We start from the raw sequence: 14,577 nt of genomic DNA, 5'->3' as shown, positions 1-14,577 counted from the left end.
AATTTGTACAATTTTTTAAATTCTATTTTATTTTTTAAAGATGGGGTCTTGCTATTTTGTCCAGGCTGTCCTTGAAATAGTGGGCTCAAGAGACCCTATAGACTCAGTCTTTTGGTTAGCTGGGGCTACAAGTGTGTGCCACTGGGCCTGGCCCTCCTTCTAGGATTTGATGGAAGCAGAAATGATTGAAATTCTTTATCAGTTATATGATGAAGATAAAGAAAAAGACAGTTTGGCAATATAGAGCAATCATCAGAATTCTGTTTTGGGGCACTCAGGAGAGAGATTTAACAACCATGAGGCTGCCATCCACTGTGGACAATGAACAAATTTTGAGATTTGGGAAAGGACAATGAAAAATAAATTTTGGGATTGGGGAAAAGGCAATAAAATCGCCCAAAGCTCCTTTATGAGAAGAGAAGCAGCATTAATAACAATGATTATATTCTGATTATTTTCTTGAGCATAGGGAGTGTCTTTAACGCTTGGTTTGGTAAAACTGAGATAAAAAAGAAGGCATGTGGTATGTGCTGGGGACGAGGTAATGGGAGCCAGAGGCTTGGAGGTGCAAGGGGTGCGGGTGTGGTGAGAAAGAAGAGGGTGTACTGGGCAGGTCTGAAGGACACTGGAAATAAACTCCCTCTAATAGTCTGTAGGGGGCAGGCTCCGTTTCTTCACTCTGGTCACCGTGTTGAAGATGATGGAGCCCCAGGAAACGGTAAGTGTGAGAATCAGAGGACAGTCACTCCAGGCTCTACTGTGCGTCTCTTCCTGGGACACTGGGCCCAGGGATTTCCAAATGAATCTGTCCCTGTGCCACTGGAAACATTACAGTAAGAGTGGTGGGCTGTACTGAAGGGCCTTGCATCACACAGTGGACACGTGTGTGCGGAATTAAGAGAAAGGAGAAAATGGCCATGGATTCGAACTTCAGGATGAACCAATATTTTAATAAAGCTTATGTTGATGATTAAAGCCTGCCTTGAAGTGGGTGGTCTTTCAAGGAGACTAAAGTACATATCATTTGTCTTTCTTTAAAATAAATCCAGGACTTGGAACACCCAGTCCTGATTTGCCCTTTTGTTATAGTCTCCTATGTGGACACTGTTTAGCATGGCTCTGCTTTTATTTTATCCCTGCAGGAAAGCCTAGGAGAGGGAGGACACCTGTTCTTTGGAGCAGGTAATAGAAAGTATCATGGATCCATGTCAAGTAAAGACAGTATAGGTTAGAACAACAACAAAAAAAAGTCGGTCAGGTAAATGGCTTGGCAGATGTGTGGGGAAAATGGTTTTCCCCACACATCTGCAACATTCCTGATGCACATTCACTTGTAAAAAAACCCACAAAGCTAGGACTAGGGGCCTGAAGGTTTACTGCTCTTTAGTAGATAGTCACTGCTTCACTGAAAATCCACGAATGACTAAATGGTGTACGTTTTTCCCTTTCCTGGCTGTTTTGCATGTGAATGTTTTAACAAATAGGGTCTTGAAGAATGAAGACCTCCACATGCTCTTACCAGCACTTTTCCTTGTGTCGAGGCACAAACTAGTGAGTATCTGTCTGGAATTGTGTGCAAGACATTCTTGGTTCTATGTCAGGGGTGGAACTGGATGCCCTCAATGGCCCTTTCCACTGTTATGATTCTAACATGGCAGCTTTTATGTAGCTGTGTTTGTGATATGTGTCGCAGCATAATCTCTCCTCTCAGGTTTTATTTAAATCCCTTTTAACTGATATGCTATATTGACACTATCACTTATAATTTTCTTGAAAATTATTTTGATGCCTGTAACTCATTTCTTTAGGAGACTCAAGTGCTTTTCAAGAATTATTTTGAAATGTTGATTAAATTCAAGTCAACTAATTGAGTGCCTACTGTGTTTCTATGTACAATTATAACTCTTTTCATTTATTTTCTTCATTTACTCTCATTTATTCTGACAAATCCTTGTGAGCCTGGGAAACGATTAAGCTTTCAGAGAGGTAAGAAAATGACAAACATTTTTTCTTTTGAAAAAAAGGAAATGAGATCTAGACAGACTAATTTTCTTAAGAGCATAAAACATGCAGGTAGTATTGACAAGACCCTGCCTCTTGGCAGAGTGGTCCCCATACTGCAACAGGCCACTCTTGCCAGCGTTCCTTTAGGCTGCCAAGTGGTTTTGGTGAAATAAAATGTTTTTCATTGTTTCTCAATAGTCATTGTCTTGGTTCTAGCATAGGTTTAAAATATCCATGTGTGCTCTGATGGATTGTCCATTGGGAATTTACTTCTTATAAAAGGAAAAGAGAAAGACAGAATGACTCAGGGGACAAAGAGGTGATGACTCAGATTGACTCTGTGATCTGAGAAGGGAGTGAAGATGGCCGGGGACCTTTTGTGGAGGTTTTACATAAAGGCTGTTATATTTTAACAATATCGAAGGCAATAAATATTTATCAATTCCCTTTTGATTCACATAAAGACACTGTATCATGTAAGTTCTTATGAAAGCTACATAGAATGCAGTTGTGCATATTGATGCTGACTTCTTTATTCAAAAATGTAATGGAAACTTTTTTGAAAAAGGGGGCCAGGTGTGGTGGCTCATGCCTGTAATTCCAGCACTTTGGGAGGCCAAGGTGGGCAGATCACTTGAGGTCAGGAGTTCGAGACCAGCCTGGCCAACATGGTGAAACCAGATCTCTACTAAAAAAATACAAAAATTAGCCAGGTATGGTGGCAGACACCTGTAATCCCAGCTACTGAGGAGCGTAAGGCAGGAGAATGCTTGAACCTGGGAGGCAGAGGTTGCAGTGAGCCGAGATCGTGCCACTGCACTGCAGCCTGGGACACAGAGCAAGACCCCACTCATCTCAAAAAAAAAAAAAAAAAAAAACTTACTTTATGTCTAATTGACACAAAAAAGGGCTGTTTTTAAACAATTATGTCCAAAATTCAGTGGACTTCATTCTCTAGAAATCTTACTCCTAGTGACAGAAAACTTAAAATAATTGAAAGCTACATTGTTATTACTGAAGATTATTTCATATTTTTGAAGTACGAATTTTTTTTTTTCTGTTGTAATTCTGAAGCGTTAAATCTTTTCTATTAAGTCTAGTTATATGAAATTCCGTGTATTCATATAACTCTCCACACTGGCACTGTCGAAGCAGTGCGCCATGCCCTGGCATATGCAGCAAGGTTCATGTCTGAGTAGGCTGGGCTGAGATCCTATTTGGTTGAAATGTCGATGACATTCAGGGTATTGGCATTCCAATTACACGATGGCCCTGAACTCTTAACATTTATTGTCTTACTTGCCTTCATTCCTGTTTCCCATAGTATCCAATGTAAACACATCTGTAGTTTTTCTAACACCTTTTTGTGTTTATACATGCATGAGCCAATACATACAAATAGAGATTTGTATAAAGATGTTTTTTTAACCTAAATGAGGTCATACTATAAACCTTGTGCATTTTCTTTTAACTTAATATATAACTGAACTCACTAGCTGGGCATTTAAACTTGGACGTTGAAATCCATTGTGGATTAGAGGTGGTGAATGGAAGTGGGATTCTCCATATGGAAGTTCGCTTTTGTTTTTGTTTTTTTTTTTCAAGAGAAACTCAGTAGTTTAGAATTAAGTGACTATAAAGCAAAGACCACCCTGAGTATTTAATCAACTGCTAGATGTATGTGTGTAGAAGACTGTGATGTGCATAGTGAGAATTAAAATTATTTAAAGACTCCCCATCCCTTTCTCACTTCTGCTGCAAGATCCATTAATCTTATAAATAAAAGATAAGCAATCCCCAAACTGCAACTAACCAACCAGCCAACCAACCAACCAGTCACCAACAGGTGTGGGTCTATTTCATGATCTCGAGGCACTGGGCTTGCTGGCCTCCCTTTGACCTTCTAACAGCTGCACCCCCTCCCAGTGCAGACTGTGCCTTAGGTACTGTGGCTAACTTTGGTACTGTGCCTTAGGTAGTCACAACAGAGATTTATTATAAAGAGACCACCTGAGTGGATGCTGAAATCTCACGCCCCCAGTGACTTCCTATCTGTGGGCACATGTTAATCTTAATTAGTCAAGATTTTGATATGTTTAAATACATGTATTAGAAGGGTCTTTGCTGACTGGATTAAAGGAAAGCAAAGGTCTCTTTCAAAACTAATGATCTATCATTCTGTTCATAACCTTTGACAAAGAATCCAGTTAATGAAGATTCAGTTTCCTACAAATCCCTTTTTCATCCTGTACCCTTGTACTCCTACCCCAACAGTTTTTAGGTTAAAAAAAAAACAAAAACAAAAACAAAAAACCTCTGAGTTATCTTAATGAAATATTATGTTACTTAAGTTCATGAGATAACAAAAACTTAAATAGTTATTAACACTTGCGGTTACTCAAACTATTTTTGGCAAGTGACTGTTGTTTTTAATTATACATTTGAAATGTTTACTACAAGATCTCATTTTCCTTTGCTTTTTACATTTAGAACAAAAACAGAAGAGCTAGAAGCCATTCAAGTGCGACATTCTGTGAGTTAGTGATATTATACCTGCAGCCAATAGGTTTGGAGAACTTTGCACTCTCTTCACAGATGTTAGCGTAACAGACATGGCGGCACGTTTGCGAGCACACCCACCGCTATCTGGAAGCAAAAAAAACGATATAGCAGAGGCCAAGGCAATGGGAAAAGCACGTGCAGTATCATGCGTTTTAAGTGAAATGTGCCAGACATCCATGAGAAAGATGAACAGTTAGAATTAATAAACATGGAATGCACCTGCCAATTTCACACCACCCTCAAACTAAAACAAACAAAATGAAGCGAAACAAAGGAAGATCAGGGATCTGTCTTAGAAACTGGCCTCACTGTTTTAGTGAAAGCATGGAAGACTTAATACTTAACATTTTATGGTTTTCTTTGTGAAAACTCAGGCACAGAAGTCAATCTTATTTATACCATTTAATTTCAATTTATACTAAACCTATAAGCATTGGAGCTGGCTTTCAGAGTCAAGGATCAGCTCTATGTCAGGATTAAGGGCTATGGTACAACATACTTTTAAGTTAATATAATTTAAGTTTTACCATCTTCTAGCTGTTATAATTCCCAAAGAGAGCTTGAATAATTCTTGCAGTAAAAATTATTAGTGACACAGGTATGATATATTTTTTAGGATTCACAGAGGAACACATGGCATTATGGAAAGTCCATTCTTCCTGTAGTTATTGTTAGTTATGCAAATAACTAGCCTTATTAAAATAAAAGAATTGATATACATGGTATCGAAATGACCATGTTTAAAGAAAGGAGTATATTGCTTTTACTTTTCAAATTTTTATTTTTAGAGCCGGGTCTTGCTCCATCACCCAGGCTGGAGCACATCATAGCTCATTGCCGTCTCAACCTCCTGGGCTCAAGCAATCCTCCTGCCTCAGTCTCCTGAGTAGCTAGGACCACAGGCACACACTGGCTCACGTTTTAACTTTTTGTAGAGACATGGTCTTGCTATGTTCCCCAGGCTGATCTCAAACTCCCTGGTTCAAGTGCTCTTTTCACCTTGACCTCCCATTAAAGCATGAGCCACCACACCTGGCCTCATTTATTGCTTTTATACTTTTAACAATATGTGTACTATGATTCATATATTTAAACTTATGCAAGTCATAATGTGAAATAAAATCTGTGTAAGTTCATCAGTCATTTTAATGTGCTATGAGAAGTTTAGACTTCTAAATTTGGAAGAGAAGTCTTTTAAAATTGGAAGGCCAATGTTCTATTTATGACCAGATTCAAATTCCACTCTTACATTCCTCTGTAATATGGTATGTGCAATAAATAGTATTGCTCATTCTCCTCATTCTGCTTATTAAGTAAAACCAAATTAAATTAAATCTTTTTGAAAGTTATAAAAAAAAGACAATATAACCACTGATATAGTAATATAATCATGATATACTGTGACATGTCCATTTTTCCTTTTTCTTTATTTTCATAGGGAAAGTATCAAGTTTGTTTATTGGACATGACAGAATTTAGATGAGTAAAGATGCTTAGAAGGATAATTCAAATGAATTTTTTATGAAATTTGTAAATAGTAAGATTAATATAACTTAAAATCAGTGGAGTAATTCTTATATCAAAACTTCACTTTTTTAAAGTATATGTTTACAGTAACAATTTCTTAATGTAGAAAATCATTAAACCAGAAAACCAACTTGAAAGAATATTAAAAGAATATGAACTAAATAAATCAAAGGTTATAATTAAGAACCCAAAGAAAGTGACACAAATGGTAGAAACAACTGAAGATTCCTTCAGGAGAGGCTCCAAAAGGATTTCAGCAAACTCAGCAAACTGAAAGTGCTTAGAGACAAGGGTGTCTGATAAGATGGAGGAAATGTTATTGCTTCCAGGAGCTGTGAACTGGTTAAAATGGTTGTGTAGTCAAAGGTGTTGAAAGTGAAAACAGACATCACTCTAAGAGTGATTTTATTTCCTAGTTCTATTAATTCTGAACATCTAACAAGCACATAGGTGAAAAGAGAAAATTCCAGAATGAGAAGATCCAGGGTCACAGGTTAAAACTCTGGTGTCCACCCTGTGGGCTGAGATGCCCTGGGCTGCGCCGTGAATCTGCAAGGGTGTTGGAGGATGTTTCCTGTTTTAAGGAAAACACAGTGCTAACTGTTGGACACTGGGCTGAGATGCCCTGGGCTGTGCCGTGAACCCGCAAGGGTGTTGGAGGATATTTCTTGTTTTAAGGAAAACACAGTGCTAACTGTTGGACACTGGGCTGAGATGCCCTGGGCTGTGCCGTGAACCCGCAAGGGTGTTGGAGGATATTTCTTGTTTTAAGGAAAACACAGTGCTAACTGTTGGACACTGGGCTAAGATGCCTTGGGCTGCGCCGTGAATCCGCAAGGGTGTTGGGGGACATTTCCTGTTTTAAGGAAAACACAGTGCTAACTGTTGGACACTGGGCTGAGATGCCCTGGGCTGTGCCGTGAACCCGCAAGGGTGTTGGAGGATATTTCTTGTTTTAAGGAAAACACAGTGCTAACTGTTGGACACTGGGCTAAGATGCCTTGGGCTGCGCCGTGAATCCGCAAGGGTGTTGGGGGACATTTCCTGTTTTAAGGAAAACACAGTGCCAACTGTTGGACACTGGGCTGAGATGCCCTGGGCTGTGCCGTGAACCCGCAAGGGTGTTGGAGGATGTTTCCTGTTTTAAGGAAAACACAGTGCCAACTGTTGGACACTGGGCTGAGATGCCCTGGGCTGCGCCGGTGAATCCGCAAGGGTGTTGGGGGACATTTCCTGTTTTAAGGAAAACACAGTGCCAACTGTTGGACACTGGGCTGAGATGCCCTGGGCTGCGCCGGTGAATCCGAAAGGGTGTTGGAGGATATTTCCTGTTTTTAAGGAAAACACAGTGCTAACTGTTGGACACTCGGCTGAGATGCCCTGGGCTGCGCCGTGAATCTGCAAGGGTGTTGGGGGACACTTCCTGTTTTTAAGGAAAACACAGTGCTAACTGTTGGACGCTCGGCTGAGATGCCCTGGGCTGCACCGTGAACCTGCAAGGGTGTTGGGGGACATTTCCTGTTTTAAGGAAAACACAGTGCCAACTGTTGGACACTGGGCTGAGATGCCCTGGGCTGTGCCGTGAACCCGCAAGGGTGTTGGAGGACATTTCCTGTTTTAAGGAAAACACAGTGCCAACTGTTGGATCCTCGGCTGAGATGCCCTGGGCTGCGCCGGTGAATCCGCAAGGGTGTTGGAGGATGTTTCCTGTTTTTAAGGAAAACACAGTGCTAGCTGTTGGACGCTCGGCTGAGATGCCCTGGGCTGCGCTGTGAACCCACAAGGGTGTCGGGGGGACACTTCCTGTGTTAAGGAAAACACAGTGCTAACTGTTGGACGCTCCAGGAATTGCTCGTTTGGGGCAGTGCACGGTTTCAGCGTAATAGATGTGCTATATTCCTTTTGATGACATCATATTTTTAAAAAACTGGGATTTTGATAGTTGCCATGATAAAACGCAAGTACCCTCTGAAGAACATTTTATTTATTTATGTTTAGAGACAGGGTCTTGCTCTGTTGCCCAGGCTGGAGGGTAGTGATGCACTCGGAGCTCACCGGGCTCAAGCTGATCCTCCTACCTCAGCTTCCCTCATCGCTGGGATTACAGGCACATGCCACCACACCCAGCTAATTTTTAAAAATTTTATACAGATAGGGTCTCACTATGTTGCCCAGGCTTGTCTCCAACATCTGCAGTCAAGTGATCCTCCTGGCTCAGCCTCCCAAAATGCTTGAATTACAGGCGTGAGCCACTGTGTCTGTCTGGCCTGTAAAACATTTTAGATCAGTAAATGAGAGTGGCCATGAACAATCTAATTCTGAGGTCTGAGAAATTTTTCAGTGTGCAACAGGCACACACATATTATTAGTAAGTAATTCGTGTTATAAAGAAGGAAATAAAATATTTTCCTTCAATTTATGTGTATTATTTTGTCAAATGGCTTCTAAGTTGTTAGAACAAAATATTTATAAAGTAATTATTAAGTTATTAAGTTGTTAGCACCTAACTACTTAATAAATAGAAGTGTTATGTATTTTTGGCCTAGGAGCACAATGAAAAAATTACTGAGACATTAAAGGTCACTGTAAACCAAGAAAGTTTGGGAATCTTTGCCAATTTATGTACTTTAGGAAGCTCTAAGTCCTAGATGAAATAAATGGAGACTCTGTCTTTAATAAAGTTTAATAAAGAGCTGAATTCTAAAACTCGAGGCATTTGTAAAATTGCTGGAACAGAATAATCTATTATATTCTGTTTCTACTTCCTTATGTATTGATACTTTCTGATACTCCTTGAAGATATTTTTAAGATCTTAAAACGAGGATGCTACCTTTCATGTGTCGGTTTATCCTCAAGAATCCTAATGCTGGTTTTGCCTTTGGTCCTCATTAATGACCTACAGCCTGGCTGGGCTACTCTTACCCTGAGCTGCAAGATTCCTGGAAGCTGTTCCTACTGCTGGAAACCACTCATATGGGTAAATTATACATGGAGAATTATTTGATGTCTTTCCTTCTTTCCTTTCTTTGATAGCTAAGATATGCCTAAGAAAGTAATGGGTTAAAAATTCTAAAAGTGGACATATAACATGTTTTGTATATTTTTTCTACATTGTTTAAACACTTTAGTATGAAAAATTAACTGCATTCCCCATGGCTAGTTTATTATGTACTGATTAAAAGCAAATACTTAACTTAAAAGAATGCTTTTTAACCGTAGTTACTGACACATGAAGATTTAAATAGGAATATATCTTTTTAATAATTGATATATTGGATAGATATATGAATCAATAAAGAGATATATTCTTGTTTAAATGAATATTGATATTAATAAGACTGGCCTGTATCATCTATCTATATAATCTATTTGTGTTATCTATCCATATATTATCTGCATTATCTATCTATCTATCGATCGATCTATCTATCTATCTATCTATCTATCTATCTATCTATCTATCTTTCTATCGATGTTTTCTATCAATAGATAGACAAAAAAGAAGAAGAGCTAGAAGCTATTTTGGGGACTAGAAAAATAACTTGTGGGGCCACTTTATTCATCTATCTATCTATCTATCTATCTATCTATCTATCTATCTATCTATCTATGTACTATCTATCTATGTATCTATCTATCTATCTATCATCTGTCTATCTGAAGATAGATAATGCAGGCCAGTTTTTTTACTAGCTCTTTAGGAACAAATTCCTACTTCATTTTGTAAACACAGTAACAATGCTTTCAAATTTCTAAGGCAATATATGTGTGTATACATATACATATATATTTAAAAGTGGTAATGTTTTTGTAAAAACATTATAATTATTATTTTGGAATTTTGAGCAAAAGTTTTCAGTCACTTTTGATCAATTTTATGGACAGGTTTGAATGCCATATTTGCCAATCATTATACATAAGTGGAAGTTCATCCACATAAGTGAAATAAACCTACGCAAACTGCATCCCATCCAGAGTCAAGCTCACTCCTTAGAAATGAGAAGATACTTTAGAGGGTTACATTTGTGCTGCTAAACAGTAACTTGGCTCAAGTACCTTAGTGACTGAAACAAATTTGCAAATTTTTATGTGCTTACTTTGCTATGAGGGATTGAATTACATGAATAGGAAGGTCAATTATTGAATGTACTGCACATTAACACAGTATATTCAGTATATCATGTATGCATATCTCTGTCATAATAGGGTTATAATAAATAGGAAAATGGGCACTCAGTAAAATGAGGAATACTGGGAAGTTATGATCCACTTAAGTCTACAGGGAGATGTCTTGGAAGGATCAGGAAAGAACACTTCCTCATGTGAAACTTCTGCTGGAGTGACTTTGTAGCTCCAAAACGTGGCTGATGCTAATCTAGCTGTGGGCTCTACATTCTATTTGCTTTCTTTTGTCTCCTTTACCTAGTAATATTTTCTACTTCATTCCCCATGTCTAATTCTGGCATCTCCAATCATCAAGATGCCTTTGTGTGGTGCATTTGCAGGGTTACAACTTCTCTTGATTGCTGAGCCTTCCTTGTGTGTTTTGACTGTCTCCAGTATCCTCATCTTGCCTGTTGTCCACTTGTCTGCAAGGTGACAGCATCCTCAGGAGCCTGCCCACACAGCCTTCTCTGAGGCCACTATGGTACAAGGCACATGGCACAAGGCTGTGCACTCAACCTGGGGATTAGGTATTGGTCCTCGCCAGTGGTTGGGTAATCCTCCTGTAGGCACTTTGATGCAACAAGAGACCTCAAAAAGGCAACCAGCGGACATGAGAGAATATCTTGGGCCATCCTTTCTACTCTGCCATGGGGTGACGGCTCCAACAACTTTCCAGTGATCTCTTGTGGATAGGAAATTTCAACACAAGTTACAAAATCTCAATGAGAAAGTTGTTTCTTGAATTACTCAATATTGTATATTTCAAGGAGGGGGGAAGGCAAAATTATAAGCCAAATTATGTCTACTGTGGAAAAAAGTTCATATGTACAAAGCATGTATCATGAACACGTTTACAGTTAAAATGTATACAATACAGTTTAGAGGCACAGTTGTTAAGCTAGTTGGAGATACTATTCTCACATCTACACATATAATGCTTATAACATTATGTGAATTGTGACTATAGGTTAATTAAGCTGACTTTGTATAAAACTTTGGCACTCTATCTGCTGACTTCTTCAACATAAAGAGTTTATAAAACATACGGTTAAGTAGTTTCTACTAGAGCAACGTGCCTTTGAATTTAGCCTATTTTTAAGTGAGAGATTTCAAAAGTACACAAACAAATGACATACTACCTCTTCCAATTGTTTAGAGGAGTTCGTTTTAACATGTGATTAGAGACAAAGGGAGTAGGAGCGAGTAACAGAACAGAAAATTCTGTTTGGTGGCCATAAGAGTGGAGCACAAATACAAAGAAAGAAAGTAATGAATCTACCCTACGTATCTAATCAGAAACTCAGAATCACACCTAGGATCAGTGGAGTGCTAAGCTAATGATTGAGGGCCAACATGATTTTTAGAGAGCAAGGCTCAGAGAGTTGAAAACTAACAGACAGCATACCTGTATTCATTTTGACCTTGGAGGGTTTGTTATTAAAGTCTTCAGCTTTCCTGTAGAAAAAAAACGGTGCATAATTTGTTCGCTAGCATGTAAAGAAAATATCATGAAAGCGTGTCTTGCTTTTGATGTACCTGTAAGTTAATATCACATTATCATTAGTTTTATTTAAATCAGTGTTTAATAAGGTAGGAAGAATTGATAATTTTCTTCATGTTAAACTTTAATTATTGGTCCTATGATCATAAAACAGATCATATTCTGTTTTTATGCTTTTGCTTTATGGTGAGCATTAATGGATGAAAATGGAGAAGTTTTGTGCTTGTTTGTTTCTTTTTCTTTTTCGTTTTCTTTTTTTTTTGAGACGGAGTCCCTCACTGTTGCCCAGGCTGGAGTGCAGTGGTGTGATCTTGGCTCACTGCCACCTCCGCCTCCTGGGTTCAAATAATCCCCCTGCCTCAGCCTCCTGAGTAGCTGGGATTACAGGCACATGCCACCATACCCAGCTCATTTTTTGTATTTTTAGTGGAGATGGGGTTTCATTATATTGGCCAGGCTAGTCTTGAACTCTTGACCTCTTGATCCACCCGATTCAGACTCCCAAAGTGCTGGGATTACAGGCGTGAGTCGCCTTGCCTGGCCTGTTTGTTTCTTTCTCAGAGAGAGAGGGTTATGCTCTGTTACCCAGGCTGGAGTGCAGTTGGTGTGATCATAGCTCACTGCAGCCTTCATCTCCTGGACTCAAGCCATCCTTCCCCCTGGAATTACAGGTGTGAGCCACCGTGACTGGTTGAGTTTTCTTTTTAAAAAATTAAATTTCTTTTATAAATATTTATACAAACGGTTTTTGTTTTCTAGGCCTGAAATGACTATCTGTTAAGCATATTTTTCTAGAGTTTTAAAAGTTACCCTGGCACTTTAAAATCATTGCCTTACATGTGCTGGTCTATTTACTACCGGGGAATATGTAATGAACGTAACACATATTTTGAGGACACTGTCAAGAAAGATGAGATTCATCTGTCTCTTTTTTAAGACACAGGAAATAGATGGTTACTACAAAACCCATTTCTGCATTAGTATTGAACACTGATTTTTCCCAGTGAAATGTTGGATGCATAGCAATTAAGATTAATTCACTAGAATGGTTGGCAGCAAGGGCTTGTCTCAGAAAAATGTTTTAAATATTGCGTATCATTTTACAACGTGTGAGATGACTTAGTTCTTTCTCTGGTATATTCTCTTAGTCCATTTATGGAGTTTCCTATTTATCCATACTCTGAGACCAAAGAGGAAACACGCTGATAAGGAAGCAAATCTCCTAAGTCTCAGAGCTCCCGGCAAGAGCTGTCTGACCCCTGGCCACTTGGCCTTTGCTCCTGAGTGGGCCTGTTGTTCAGGATCCACAAGAATCTCCCCCAGCACGACACACTCACAGCTTCCAGGAGCATTAGTACTGCAACATCTGAACATTTTCAAGAATTTTATTTATTCCTTTTGGATGAACGAGGGTAAGTTTGAAATGAAATCACTGGCATGATCATCTGGCACGAAAGACTTTTCATAAATATAGTTTTTTCAGTCTCTAAAAAGAGCAGCAAATGAGCTTCCTGGCTTTCTTGCCTTTGTCTGCCAAAGTTCTCACCCTCTTCTCCTTTCTGACCATTTCCTCTGCTCAATTCGACAACTATTATTTTCTTTCACTGTGGCTATCTGAGTTCACCTCTTATGGGAAAGCCTGACTTTGTTCATTACTGAGGTAAAATTATAATAATAAAATCAAAATGTGAATTTTAGCTAAATATAATGGTACTTCTCTCCCAGTGGGGGAAAATGATGAAATAAAATAACATTAAAAATATAATTAAGTCCTATGAAATATAATTATAAAGCAAGATTTTACATATAGATATATATGTATAATGCAATCCTCATTTTGCTATATACACATGTATATGTACACACACACACATATATTTGCCTAGATTGAATTACTAATACCTTAGGACTAAATAAATGCTAAATTAATGAACATTTAAAATGGGTAAAATCACAGTACTGATAATCACCTCAATATATGTTTTTAGAGCTCTAAGCTGAAAACAATATAGATGATATCCTTGCTATGTGGTGTTTAATTTTTGTGTAGTCTGTTTTCAGTGTCATATCATCGCCCGTCTGCCCCAGGCATCGTTGCAGTGTCGGGAGCAGGGCAGGAGCGATGCTTAGTGTGGCCAGGCCAGAACTGAGTTTCCACAGGCTTATGGGGAACTTCACAGTGACAGGTCACAGGCCAACAGATTCTGAAAAATGATGGAGGGAAATTTTATGATGATGAATTTTATCTCCTATTTTTCAGTGTATGCAACTAAACAGGCGCATTTCTGTTTTACTTTTTTGTTTTGTTTTTCTCCAGAATTACACAGAAAAATGTGGCATATTTCTAAAAACTCAACTTCTTAGCCTTAAGACCGCCTATATTGAGGGATACCAATGAGGTCAGGGAAGAGGGCAGTGGTCAGCACAGGAGCTTTGGGAAAGCGCCTTTAAATATATTTATTTTCATCTCTCGGTAGCAAAACTCCTAATATGTTAACCTTAAATGGACAAAATAAATGGAAAAGAAAAGCCTCAGGGGATGTCTGTGACTGAGACTGAGGCAACTTCTAAAACAAGAAGGGATAAACAACCTCCAGAAAATGAGGAGTATAAGGACCTTTCCCAAATTCGACTTCGTCATTCCTTTTGAAACCAGGCGATGCTGTGCTTAAAACTGCTTAAGGTTTTAAAATTGAATGAGGAAGACAGTATTTGGACTAGAATAATAGTGATCGACAAAGAAAACATCAAATACAGAAGGTTAACTCTCAGAATACAAAATCTGCTGATACACCGTAATAATGTTTTTGTACCA

At 38.7% G+C, this 14,577-nt stretch overlaps 1 protein-coding gene across 18 annotated transcripts in view; it reads right to left on the bottom strand.

The window, feature by feature from the left end:
- The window catches only part of SORBS2 (sorbin and SH3 domain containing 2), a 380,804-nt gene that overhangs the window by 94,823 nt on the left and 271,404 nt on the right, over positions 1 to 14,577 (bottom strand). For 14 of the 18 annotated variants that reach the window (XM_010377968.2, XM_010377962.2, XM_010377963.2 and 11 more), the window contains 2 exons: positions 11,667 to 11,716; positions 4,558 to 4,650 (listed from right to left, as the gene is read on the bottom strand). The exons of 1 other annotated variant lie outside the window; for it this stretch is intronic. In XM_010377968.2, the coding sequence (XP_010376270.2) occupies positions 4,558 to 4,650; positions 11,667 to 11,676 (103 nt within the window). In that variant the 5' untranslated portion in view covers positions 11,677 to 11,716. The remainder of the gene's footprint in view (positions 1 to 4,557; positions 4,651 to 11,666; positions 11,717 to 14,577) is intronic. 3 more of the 18 variants (XM_010377977.2, XM_010377978.2, XM_030918555.1) reach the window with 2 other exon arrangements.

Source organism: Rhinopithecus roxellana, chromosome 2 (genome assembly GCF_007565055.1).
Source record: "Rhinopithecus roxellana isolate Shanxi Qingling chromosome 2, ASM756505v1, whole genome shotgun sequence".
NCBI classification, from domain to species: Eukaryota; Metazoa; Chordata; class Mammalia; order Primates; family Cercopithecidae; genus Rhinopithecus; species Rhinopithecus roxellana.
Note: the sequence above shows the minus strand (reverse complement) of the source record. Positions and strands in the feature narration are given on the sequence as shown.